Raw genomic sequence first — 13,814 nt, 5'->3', positions numbered from 1 at the left:
CGTAGCTTTTTACTTGGATACTGAGTAGCCGTTTCACAAAAAATATTTGTTTGACATTTTTTCGTTTACACCTCTCTCACACCCGATCCTAACAATCCATCATTCAAAGCGGCTCTATCTTCTCCACCGTCGGATCCCAACGGTCACTTTTTCAAAATCTTCTGTAAATATCACTCTAATTCTCTACTCAAATAACACCGAATCAATTGATTTCTTATTTTTCTTCTTCTTACATCAATTAGTTTCTTATTTCTCTTGTTCTTACTATACCTCTTTGATTTTTATATTTATCTTCTACTAGTCAAGTTTTTATATTTTAGTTTCATTCAAAATGATTTATAATTTTGTTCAGAGGGAAGAGATTGATCTTATTACTGCATTTATTTGTGTGAGTATGGACGAAATTGTGGGTTCGGGACAAAAAACCGCTATGTTTTGGATACGTATTCACCAAATTTTTGTCGAATGCAACGGAAATCCATATGAAAGAGATTGGGCAGCCTTAAAAACCAAGATAAAGAATATAAAAAAAGATGTCAAAGAATTCGTATCCATTCTTAACGTTATATATCGGCAAACCAAAAGAGGTGCGAGCCATGAAGATTTGGTAAGTTCTCTTAATTTGTTAAGTTTTTCCATATAGTTGGTGAAAATAGTACTAAACTTAATGTTTCTTACATAATTTTTCAGAAAAAAGATGGTCGGGAGCAATTTCAGGAACAAACAGGACAACCATTCAAGTATGATGCATGTTATGAATTGTTTACAGAAAAGGTCCCTGGATATAATTATGAACTCACTGTGAGCCTAAATAGTGAGTTGTTTAATAATAATCATAACTTTGTATCACACGAAGATGGTACTGAAGTTCTTCCTAATGGAGAGACTCGTTGGAAATACAAGCATAATGCACGTCCTATAGGAACAAAAAAAGCCAAAATGTTATCCAGACAGAAGAAGGATCGTGAGCAAGGTATATTTAGAGAAGGTGACGAGGGAACATCTTCGGTTAAGATGGAAGAAGATAGGATCTATCAAAAAAGTGCTAGTATTTTGGAGTATCTTAAGAAAACATGATCAAGGAAGCAAAAAATGAAAATGGAACAAGATCCCAATACCAAACAATTTGGGAGTATACTCAACAACTGAGTTATCAAATGGAAGAACAACTCAATTTACAAAAGCTTCATCAACAGACTAATCAAATGCATCAACAAAAAATGCATTTAGATCAAGAAAAGTCAATAATATCTATGGACCTTAGTCGATTTAGCTCCTAACGAAAAAAAATATTATCGACGCAAGCAAAGGAAATTTTGAAGGGGATGAATATAATCAGCATTGAAGATTCAGAAGATGAAGATTTAATCCATCTCTAATTTCTTTTATCTTTTATTTAGTTTAGTTTTTTAATTTATAGTCCATGTTTAAATTAGTGTTGTTCTAAATTTCTTGTTAGTATTGTTGTTAACTTACTTTTTAAAGTGTTCTCTAAATTAATTTAAATTATTGTTTGAATTAATTAAATGTTTCAATGTGTTATAACCAAATGATTTTCATATTCAAATTAATAATTTTAAAAAGAAATTACAATAGTTCATTCGATTAAAAGCGTGTATCGCTCTGCCCTCGTTTATTAACATGGGCCACGATAGGTCTGAATACATTACATGTTATTATTTTTCTTGGTGTGAGATTCAACGACCAATGCCGCTTCGATATGATAAAACTGTTCTCCTCTCCAGGATTTATATGCATCTTGTGAAACCGATCTGTCCCTTCTATACCTATAAAGTAACTCATTGTACCTGATGCATAATTTCCTAACATGAGTAACCCTTAATAAATTTTGGGATGGTTTATAATTAAATAGTGGTTTCTTGCCCGTCGGTTTAACGTAAGGACCCCAACAAACTTGAACCCAAAATATAAGATGATCTTTAGGATCTTATGGAAAATCATCCTTGAGAAGGTAAAAGTTTCTAATCCGTTCCGTCTCTTCTTCAATATCCTTTAACCTTGCCCTCATTTGGAATTTTTCTTGACCTTGTTTCTTTGCCTTGAGTTTTTCTTCGTATTCCTTGAGTTTTTCTTCGTATTCTCTCGCAGCCGCTGATGAATATTTGATTTCTTTTGTGGATTTTCGTCTGCTTAACACTTCATCCATCATGGATATATACAAAATTTCCACAACGAGGTTGCACCGGCACTAGGAAGGTAAAAGAGTCGATACCAGAGAAGATAAGGTATTTGGAATGTGATATGTTAAATTTCCGGGAGAAGCACAATGTTTGGAAGATGCAATGAAAGATGCAATCAAACAAGAAAAGGTTGAAGAACTCTGCAAGAACTTCAAACTAAGAGGAATGGTGGAGTTTGAATGCACCAAGGGGATTCCCTATGAAACTGAGGGTTGTAATTTCTTTATGGAAATGCACCGGTCAAGTACAAAAAAATCATATGGAAAACGATACTGGAAATGGCTTGAGTGTGGAACGGTGACATAGGATGAATAAGTGTTGTTATGTTTTAGTTTAATCAAGATTTGAATATCAATTGATGTAATGTTTTTTTTATAATTAGTATGTGTTCGAGTTTAAATGTGATGAACATGATGTAATATGCTTCTAAAATAAATAATAATAGTTATTTACATATTCATATGATTAACGATTACATTAAGCACGTGCAACCAGCCTTTAAACCAATAGGCAACTATATTGGATGAGCTATGTATCGTGAGGCTTTAGAGAGAGATATGCCCACAAAACCTATCTTTATTTAAATTCTTTACTCTTCATTTGATGATTCAGAGGATGAATCTTTCAAAGGGGGAAGGGTTATATTCTCAGAAACTGTTTTTCAAAATCACATAGCAGTTAAAAAATCTAAAAGGTTTCCCATACTTTTTTTCGTAACTATTCAAAGCAGATTACTCCCACAACAAAAGAAAACAATATCAATTTACAATTAAATTATTTAATATTTCAGTACACATACACAAAAAATTGTTGGATAGGTAACCGGTAAGTTTCTTACAATTTCCATAAATACTAGAGCCCTCCATAAATATAACGATCTATGCGTCGATACATATACTTTCACGTCTGAAGTTATAATGTTTAACCTTGTTTTCAGATACATAACCGACCGGTCATTCGGATTTCCATTATGTATAGTAACCAGTTGCAACAACTTCTCCAAAGGTTTATGTTATTTAGTTGTTCATCTTCTTCTTCATTATCTAGATGAACTTCAACTCATAAACTAACTATCAATTCTTCTTCCTCCGGAATATAACCCACCATAATTAAGAAATAAAAGTTTTGTGGATATTAAATTGGAAAAAAATAAGTGTTTATTTCTGAATATGGAGAACAAAGTTGGTCGAACTAATGTATTCATTGCTAAAGAGATTGCGAATCCTTTATACATGGTCAGTATACATATCCATACAATATAGAAAGAGATTTTACGGGTAAGTATACTAATCCATATACTGTAGAAAGAGATTTCACGGATATGTATACATATCTGTATACAATACAAGGAGATTTAAATTATTTTCCTAATTATAAACCATATGCCATCAAATATAAACGTATTCATTTGCATATATAATTGAAACCCAAAAATAATTAAAAGTATGTTATTACATATGCATGTAACATTCAAAATCTTAAAACACAATAGTGAAATACATCATATGCATCAACATCATCATCATCATACATACCCGTATCATCGTATGGAGCATCACCGTCATCCTCAGAATCATCGTCATCATGATAATCGTCGTCAGCTCCAGAATCCTCATCGTCATCTCCATCACATTCATATTCGTCTGGGATTTGATCGTTGTAATCTCCATAATAATCAAATGCTCCATCCTCGTTTTGACCAGGAACAACTTTTTATTCTAAGTCTGTATCATCATAATCTCCTTTTTTGATGATGAAAGTACCAAATATTCCATATCTCGACCCTCCAAACTAGACAAGTCCGCTGCCTGGCCTCCTCTACCAGGATGCGCATTAATGTACTTGACAAGATCATTTCTTAGTTGTAGGTGCATTTCTAGGGCTTTTAGAGATGACATAAATACACGAACATTATTGGTAGGTTCAGGAATCGAAACAGGAAAAACTCTACCCAATCCGGATCCCGGTGTTCATGCTCGATAATCATGTTGTATAAAATAAGACAACATTTCATAATTAGGTTTAAGTCATATTGTTGCCAATACTAACATGGAGATCCAATAATTATGAGTTTACTCTGAAGCATTCCAAAAGCATGCTCGACATCCTTTCTTTTAGACACTTGATACTTGTTGAATCTCACATATATAGTCGGGGATGTCCAATGTCTGAGAGAAAACTTGTACAATTTTAGTCAACTTATGATATATACCACCGGCGAAGAAATAACTCATATTGTAGTGGTGAACATTGATGACATAATTAAATGGAGGTGCCACACCCTTTAGCATGTTATCAAAAAGGGGTAAGTGTGCCAACACATTCAAATCGTTGTTTGATCCAGGCATTCCAAAACCAAAAATCTTATGATTCCACCACCTTTAATACCAAAATACTTTGTTTATCTTTACCCTGGTAAGTTCCTTGCCAAGCTACCAGAGAATTCCATGTCCATTGCATACAATCAACACTACCAAGCATTAATATTCCAGGAAAACCTAGGTCGGCATTCTCAGCTATCAACCTCTGAACATCTTCAGGAGTGGGTTCACGAAATATCTTTCTCCAAAGGTCATGCAAACTGTGTGGAAAAATATTTTTAGATAATAGTATATTGTGGTGGCATCCATACGAGGGTAATCATCAACATTATCATCTGTGTATTTTTGCATAAACATTTCATCACGAAAACTAATTTCATATGCAGAGAATTCCCCATAGTACCTGTTGCATCTAGACGTTGTTGCCATTCTGTACCAACTTCAGGCAATTTTCCTAACAATTTCTCGAAAATGTCTTCCCTCATGCCTAGACGTTGTTTGAATTTCTTGAGGTATAACAGTTCCAGGCGTAAAATAATCATTCATCATTCTGGCATCATGCCACTCTCGATCACGCGTTATTACACTACGTTCTTGATAGACACATTTTTGTTTCTAATTTGATCTCAATACTATATATTGTTGGTACTCGATTTTGTACTTAGTATGTTGTTTTGTGTGTTTTTAGGTATTTTTTGGAAATAAACATTTTTGGAAAATTCAGCTCGAAAAGTTTTCCGGGGCACCTTTGAAGGACATTTGTTATTCAGACTCTCATCATTAGTTAAGGGGAATCTCATTTACTAAGGGGGCACCCCAGGAGAGCAACTGATATTCTCACTCCACAATTGGATAAGGGGAGGTCGACTTCTTCACGCACAGTTCGCTGGATAAATTTGAGATCAATTGTTTGGGTATTTCTAGGGAAACTAAAGGGCTGGAAATGTTTGGGCTTACTCTTTGGACTTATAGGACGCTAAGAAGAGTGATCGGATCAACCAGAATTGGCTGCATGATCGTGTGGAGCAAAACAGAGTCGTGAGTCAATTATGGTTCTAACTGAAGTTACATGGCCAGAATATCTTGTCTTTGATTGCTGCTCTATCTTAGGAAGTTCTACAACCAACAGACGCGTAGAAGAGAGAAAGAAATATCAGACTTGTCGTGAAGAATAAAAAAAATATATCTGAGTTAATGCTTTTACTGTAAGAAGATTTGGGAGGATTATCAGCAGTTATGGTTGGAGATTTCGAAGCTTTGGAGTATATAAAGTCTCTATGGGAGTCATCAAGAGACTAGAGAGATTTTGAGAGACAATTAGAGCTAGGAGAATCGAAAAAAGTCCACAGAAAAAAAAAACCAGTTCTGCTGCTGCTCATCTCTGAAGAACACGAAGAACACACTGTCAAGGACAGTCTTTTTTCAACAGTAACAAAGATTGCTTCTTGTGGGTCGTAGTATTTCCAAATACTACTGCACTATAGAAGTATCGTTCTTTGTAGCGTTTTCGTAACAACGTCTGTAACGGTGTTTGCAACATTTATAAACGTTGCAATCACCCGATTTTACCATTTTTCTCCATTTTCATCCTTGTAACACCATTTGAGCATTACTAATGATTTTTGAGTGTGTTTCCAACATGATGATGAGATAATTCTCCCACAACCAAGGCAATGAGGAAGCTATTTACGCATGAATGAGTGGTAACCATTTTATTTTCTCTAATTTATAATTTATAATTCACTCAATCACTGTTTTTGCAGAGTTCTCAATTGTTTGCATAATTTTCGTCATTAGTTGTGATTCAATTAGATAGGTTATACTTTCATTAGATAATCTATGCTTAGGGGATACAATTAATTTTTGGAATTTTCCTGATTATATGTGAATTTGAGAATAAGGGATTTAAAAGATAATTAGAGTTTTGGATTATTTACCATAATTTATTCATGTGTAATAGTGGAATTAGAGTCTTGGTTATTTTCTCATATCTTGAAATCAATTTTGCAATAAATTTTCTTTACTTCTAAAATTTATTTAAATCTAAAAGAAAAATTATCTCCTTCACAAGTTCGAAAGAACCCAGGTTTTATAACCACTATCACTACAACTTTTGAAAATACATCAGTTCTGTACCTCCCTTGGTAGAGGTTGTCTAATAATACACAATCGTTCATCCAAACGTAGTTTTATAAACATTAGCAAATATTTCTCTTCTTCATCACTAGAGGAATTCAAATAGATTCCATATTTAACTCTCACATAAGCACGCATTAGACTCATCATGCACCTTTTCAAACAAGAAAAACAGTATCAATTTGTGTATACCATACATAAATACAAGTCAATCAATGTTCTACATTGATATGCTAGTTTACAAACATTTCATTCAACATAAATCAAGAAACACAACAATTAATCATGGATTTTTCACTAAATATATGTTTTAATTACATTATTGAATTGCACACTACATACCTAACCAACCTAATATCTACAATTTCATCAAAATCAAAATCAAATTAATTTGAAACCCTAGCATTAAAATCACTCCCATTAGATGATTTTTTGGATGAAATTCGAAACTGAAGAATGGATTTGTTTCACCTTGGAGTAACGATCAAACCCTTTTAATTTAAGCCCTCGAATCGCATTGAATCAATATGAAAATCGAAAGGGGGTAAGAGGGGTTTTAAAGGGTTTTGAGAGGATGAAAAACTAGAGAAGAAGAAGAAATGGGAAATCCGAGCGAGATTTTGTGGACTAAAACCTATGAAACAAGTCAACTAATTGACTGATACGGCTATTGAGTAGCCGTTTGACACTATTCATATAGCTGCTGAATAGCCGTATCATGTAGGAAAAAGATATGAGGGCAGCATAGTGAATTTGGTTTCCTTGTGCTATCCCTTCCCTACATACGAGGGATATGAAAGGGATGGGGTTCACCATAGTTCTAGCTCTAAGAAAGGACACGTTCTTCTGCTCCTCTTTTGTTTTTTCTCGTGGATTTCTCCGAATCAATTATTCGCTTCCGATAACAATAATATGTTTATTAATTAATTAACTTGAATTTGTATTGATTTCATCTTCCCCAAAATGATTTTTCAATTAATTTCATCTTCTGCTCCAAACTTATTTTAGGACATTAACAAATCGATTAATGATTTTCATATCCACCCAAATTAAGTTTTAATTTAGTTAATTAATTCTCACCATGGTTGGTATTAATTATCGACAAATTAAAGAGTTCATTGTTAGGTGGGTAAATGTCATATCCTTGATCTGGTGTTTTCATATTAAATAAGGACGACATATTCATGGTTTAGTTTAGTCTTGAGAATGGGGTTTAATTGAAATAGTTTGTTGTGAACCAAATGTGGATACCTAAATACAAGTTAGTCCAACACAAATATGTGAATTCTCTCTCCTTTCTTCAATGACGTGGCAAGGGTTTTAGGAGAGACTTTTTTAGGTCAAAAATTATTTCCATTCTCCATGGATGGAGGCGCTAATCCTCCATCAATCCAATGAGAAATTATTCATAATTCATCTTCTAGTGCAAATCCCAGTACTGGATTGAATATTTTCCTTTATTACCTCATTCAAAGCTCCATCTTTTATTTTAGGGGTTTCAAATCCTGGATCTGCTGGTAACCTAAATCGGAAATCTTGTCTCAATAATCAAGCTAGAACGACAGCATCAACAACACTTGTTTTTGATGGATCGAAATGGAGATCCAATTGTTTTGTTTTCTTAGATGAGCTATAACCACATATTAAATTCAATGAATCTTTAGTATTGGGGTACGTTATGGGTAAGAGGCCAGATTTCACCTTTGTGAAAGAGAAATTAACGGCTCAGTGGAAAAGAAAGGGATATTTTGAGATGACAATCTATGCAGAGCAAGATTTCATGTTCAAATTTTCTCAGAAGAGGATTAAACAAGGATCCTAAAAATGGGTTATCTTTTTATTGCAAGTAAGTTATTCTTAACCATGGTCTCCATTTATTGAACAACATATTGGTGCAATTAAATTTGTCCCAATTTGGTTGTTAATTAGAGATTTACCATTTCATCTTTGGAACCCTACTGGATTTACGAGGATTTGTAGTCTTGTAGGAACACCAATTATGACTGATCCCCTAATGCAATGAAGACTACAATGTCTTTTGCGAGGGTTTGTGTTAAAATTGATTCTACTTGCACCTTTCCTGCTGATCTACCCTATCAAATCGATGATAAAGAAAAGTATAAGGTATGGGTTGAATATCCATGGAAACCTACTCTATGTACTCTTTGCAAGAGCTTTGGGCACTTAAGTGCTAAGTGCGGATCCAATCCAGCGCCTAGGGACAAGAAAAATGGATGCGTAAATTCACTAAAAAAGTGTTGCTCTAACTCAAATGGCATTTTTCAAGTTGTAAGGGGAGATAAGAAAGTGCAAGTCTCCACATTGATATTTCAAAGCCAATTGTTGATCAAATTGAGCAAGAAGACAATTACCAAATTAAAAATCCTTTCAAACCATTCCACTGAAGTTGAAGTCGAGAAGGAGATCAGGAATGAGGATTTTCCTCAATTTCCAAATTGAGGTTGTACTGTATGCACTAAAAAGAAGAAACCCAAAAATCAAAGTGGTGGGACGTCTTGTCATTTGAACCCTTTAGCTTTAGTCCATGAAGTTGTATTGAATGAGAATCCATTATTTATTCCGGAAGAAGTTGAGGTTAGAACAAAGGATGATAATGCTGAAGATCAAGATCAAGAAAAAGAAAAAGCTGCAAGGTAGACGACTGATGATCTGAATATGAGACAGATTCTGAAACCATGGGAATGGAGATTAGAGAACGTGCGAAGGTGAAAGCTATTGACTATAATCCTCGGAAAGACCCTTAACCAATTTTCAACAATTGGACAATCTGTTGATGATGACTAACTCTCTAAGAGTGACTAAGGGACCTATGGAGAACAAAGCCAAAGGCATCCTTTATGAGATAACAATGAAACATGGAAAGCAAAAAAAAAACACTAGAGCAGATGAAATGGAAAGGGGTAGACTTGAAGTAGATCTAGTAATTTTTCATTTGATGTGATGAAGATGTACTGATAGATATGATTTCTGAGTTTTATAAGGATGTAGGATACAAATATTGTCTAAATCTTAACATAGATAATGTTTTTAGGAATCAGAATTGTAGGGTATTGAAATGTCATTGATACCTGATAAGAAATGAATAAAATGTAGTCGTAAATCTGAGCAGTACATAGAAGGTGTCACAGTTTGCTAGTGAAAAAGGCAGTGCAAATGTGTTATTCTCATGCCCTTGTGGTTGCTGTAAGAACATTAAAGGATTGGAGACACTTACTGAGATTTCGTATCATTTGCTGAAAGAACGGTAAAGGATTACATTCTGCAAGAATGAAGAAGAAGAGAAATCAAAAGAACGGAGAGATGAAAATAAGAGAAAAGGAAACAATATGAATACTCTCATACCTCTGGTCGTTAATCTCATTCTTTCGTTATAGCTGAACTGATATATATAATTATTTCATATGTTTTCTCAATTATGAATCTCAACACTTATGGACAATGTGACTACTCTCATACTTCTGTATATTTTTTTAATGTTAATTGGCTTGTCAAATTTGAAAACTTCGAAGCACGAGAATCTTGGAGTGGAAGTCACTATCTCTGATCTGTGGATTATAGTTCATACTAAAGAGGGTGGGAAAATTCTACCTAGCGCGCAGCAATACTTTGTCAGTCAGGTTACATTTCACATATATCATGTATTTCTAAACTATGTATCAGTCATCTTTATATTTTACTCAGTGTTGTGCTCGACGTTGCAGGAGGATCTTTATAAGGCGCAAGAAGAGATCTAGGAAAAACAAGCTGCGGGTATTTCTGTAGGAGTATTTGATACATTGACTACAGTTTTTGGATAGGATTCTAAAGGACGGGTTTGTGTTGTTGGTCCTGTTTCCCGTACATAATTTATTTATTATGGTCCTGCACGTGCTAAAGTTCAAAAAATGAAGTCTAAGGATGAAGGTAGTAAGCATCAGGCTCAAAGGCTTTGGAATGTTATGCCATATTGTGAAGGATATCCAATCTGTAATTCCACCATAATTTGTTATCTCGAACATCATGGACAGTTCACCTGCTGAAGCTGCTTCTGTTGTTAATACAAGTTAACCTAGCCAGCACCTTCACCTGCTCAGCCAATATCACCAGCTCGATCAGCAGTAGGTGATGACATGCAGGAGTGTTCATTGTTGAACATGGATGGTGAAACCGTTGTTGTCGGTAAAATTTTCACATGTGAATTAGAGGAGATGACTCATGGCTCACCTGTACTGCCTCATCTTGCGAAAATGTTGCTGGATGACATTCTCATGCCATTTGAGAAGACCATATATGGATTTTAGAGATGTTGGAATCGGAGGATTTGTGGTGCATCCAAGGATGTGCATCAAATTTGATTAGCTAATCAATCTAATTTTTTGGATATGATATGAAACTATTCATTGATATCTCATTCATCATGCATCGCGGTTATAAATGACTAACATATATGGATTTTACCTTTTTTTTTCTTCTTATGTTCACACTTTTGTACATGTGCTTAACATGCTAACATGTAAATTCTTTTGCAGTTGTGCATTAGAATGTCTCGTTTGCAATTATTCTTTGAAAGACTTTTATGCAGTTGTGTATAAGAAATATTTAGCTTTACCTGATGTAATTATGTGAACAGGAATCTGAATTCTATGAATCAAGTTTTATGATATGTGTGTTGTTTTTGTATATGTAAATGTTTTGTGGTTTGTCTTCCGTTATATTTGATTGCGCAAGTAACTATAGTTAGAGTCAATTGAAGCGCTAGTAGCCATCCGGGGGAATATCAATCCCTGGTAACCACTTCAATTGGCGATGCTTATATTGTTACTTTGATATTTATGGATATTTAATTCAGTTAATATTTTCTTTGAGGTAACGATGATGTTGCTACGGGATTATGTTGTTGGTGACAACTTCAAGTATTAACCTTCAGTAAATACTTTCAGTTTCATATTTTCAGTTTCCAAAAGTTACAATTTCTTATCATATTATGACATTAAGTATGCTTTCCTCTTCAGATTCAGTTCACAAGAAGACTTTGTGGAATCATTTTGGAATATGATATCATCATTTCTCATTCATCGGGTATGTATTCTTCTGCAATTTGAATCCTTATATTTGGTGTTTCGACTGTGAATTATGTGAAGCTATTGGGCGATTCTTTTCTTTAGGTTTTAATCATTTTATACAAACAATAATCAAATCATTGGATTTGTTTCATTGTTTACCAAATTGGGTATATTTGATTTATTTGAAATATTTTTGTTGTTAGTTGAAGAAGACACCTAAAACATGGGAGGCGCATAAATTTTCTAAGGGACTTTGCTGGTAAATCCCTATGATAATTTGGTTTGGTTCAAGATGTGGTTCTTCATCTTCTACATCTTATCATATTCCAGGTAATGTAGATTGTAATTGTACTGATTAAATTGCAAACACTTAAGTTTTTTGTAAGGGTTCATACTCAGTTTCCTCACAAGTTTCAATTGGATGGTTATTGCAGAACTGAAAAAGTGGAGGTCTAACAACCATACCCAATATTTCATTTAGGAAATCTGTATGGACTAACTCCAATATAATTCCAAGAGAATCAACTAGACAGTCAGACTCAATCAAAAAAAATATATCCAAGAGTTATATCTCAATTTCTCAAATCAATCTACAATCGAACAGATAAAATCTGTGAGCCAGATCAATATGAGAAATAAATTGGATGGTAGCAAAGACTAATATCCAAGCGTCAATCAATTCCAATTAACAAACAAAGGTTGGATATACCAATTGATTGAACTATGCACAACCTGTGATATTTCAGTTATATAGAAAATATAATGCGGAAAAGAAATAACATAGACACCAGAAGTTTTCCTAACGACGAAACTGCAAATGCAGAAAAACCCCGAGACCTAATCCATATTTGAATACCGTACTGTATTAAGCCGCTACAGACTCTAGCCTAGTACAAGTTAACTTCAGACAGGAATGTAGTTGAGCCCTAACCACTCTCACACTGATTAAGGTACAATCGTGTTCCCTACGTCTCTGAATCCTAGCAGGACTCTACGCCCTTGATTCCCTTAATTGATCTCATCCAAAACTAAGAGTTGTTATGACACAAAGTCGAAGATTTGATAAACAAATCTGTCTCACACATAAAAGTCTATTTGAATAGATAAATTTATCTTCCACATAAATACCTACGAAGTTTTGTTCTGTCTTGATAAATCAAGGTGAACAGGAACCAATTTATAATCTGGTCTTATATTCCCGAAGAACATCCTAAAAATATCAATCACATCACAGTAACTTAACTATATGGTAGTAGAACAAGTTATTGTGGAATCACAAAGAATGAGACGAAGAGCTTTGTGATTATTTTTTATATCTTACCTATCGGAGATAAATGTCGATCAAATATTATATAAGATAGTACGCAATGCAATAGAACAAAGTAAAACCCGAACACGTAACTACAGAGAAAATAGTTGGGTCTGGCTTCAGAATTCCAATGAAGTCTTTAAGTCGTTAACCTATAATGGTTTTAGAAAAAACCTAGGTTAAAGGAGAATCGACTCTAGTCGCAACTAGTATCACAAAGGATGTGTGGGGATTAGGTTTCCCAGTTGCTAGATTTCTCCCTTATATAGTCTTCAAATCAAGGTTTGATACCTTTGGAACAAACAAATCAATATTCACTGTTAGATGGAACCTGATTTAAGATTAAAGATAATATCTTTCCACCGTTAGATGGTCTTCAGCTTGTTATACACAAATGAAATATACCTTCATTTAGATATGGGTAACCATACTTAAACATGTATATTGAGTTGTCTTAATAACATATAACAGAAGTTATCCATATGAACACTTTTCTCTTAACCCTGTTCTTTTTAACACTTCTAGATCAATTCATAATCAAATGAATCTAATTATGTTACTCATAGAGTTGTTCAATTGTGTGTATTCTCAAAGAAGTATACAAGACACAATTGAAGAAATATCGGATTGATTTAAAAGAATCAGTTCATGAACATTTTATCCACGGTTTGCGAAGATCGCATTCCTTAATTTATAAATGTATTTGGTCATGAGTATGAAAGCATACTTAACCGATTTAAGAACTTGAACCTCTTAAGTTTGCGAACGGGTACGCGAACTTAAG

General features: G+C 34.0%; 1 protein-coding gene and 1 long non-coding RNA gene across 2 annotated transcripts; both read left to right on the top strand.

Moving 5' to 3' along the window:
- The first annotated feature begins 331 nt into the window (after positions 1-331).
- Positions 332-1,077, top strand: LOC113346005. Its single transcript, XM_026589625.1, has 2 exons — positions 332-607; positions 691-1,077. The coding sequence occupies exons 1-2, from the start codon at positions 332-334 to the stop codon at positions 1,075-1,077; spliced, it is 663 nt and encodes a 220-aa protein (XP_026445410.1).
- A 6,826-nt stretch (positions 1,078-7,903) lies between these two features.
- On the top strand, positions 7,904-11,321 carry LOC113346016. The gene is made up of 2 exons (XR_003358357.1): positions 7,904-10,296; positions 10,381-11,321. It is a non-coding gene; the product is annotated as an uncharacterized LOC113346016 (long non-coding RNA).
- The last annotated feature ends 2,493 nt before the right edge of the window (positions 11,322-13,814 follow it).

The sequence above is a fragment of the Papaver somniferum genome, unplaced genomic scaffold (assembly GCF_003573695.1).
Source record: "Papaver somniferum cultivar HN1 unplaced genomic scaffold, ASM357369v1 unplaced-scaffold_85, whole genome shotgun sequence".
NCBI classification, from domain to species: domain Eukaryota; kingdom Viridiplantae; phylum Streptophyta; class Magnoliopsida; order Ranunculales; family Papaveraceae; genus Papaver; species Papaver somniferum.
The sequence above is the reverse complement of the archived record's forward strand: the minus strand, read 5'-3'. Positions and strand labels throughout refer to the sequence as shown.

Bases quoted from the DNA above. Each gene is read 5' to 3' on its own strand.
- LOC113346005 (XM_026589625.1), top strand. From the start codon at position 332: ATGATTTATAATTTTGTTCAGAGGGAAGAGATTGATCTTATTACTGCA. The intron at 608-690 runs GTAAGTTCTCTT...ATAATTTTTCAG, and splicing joins GTGCGAGCCATGAAGATTTG to AAAAAAGATGGTCGGGAGCA.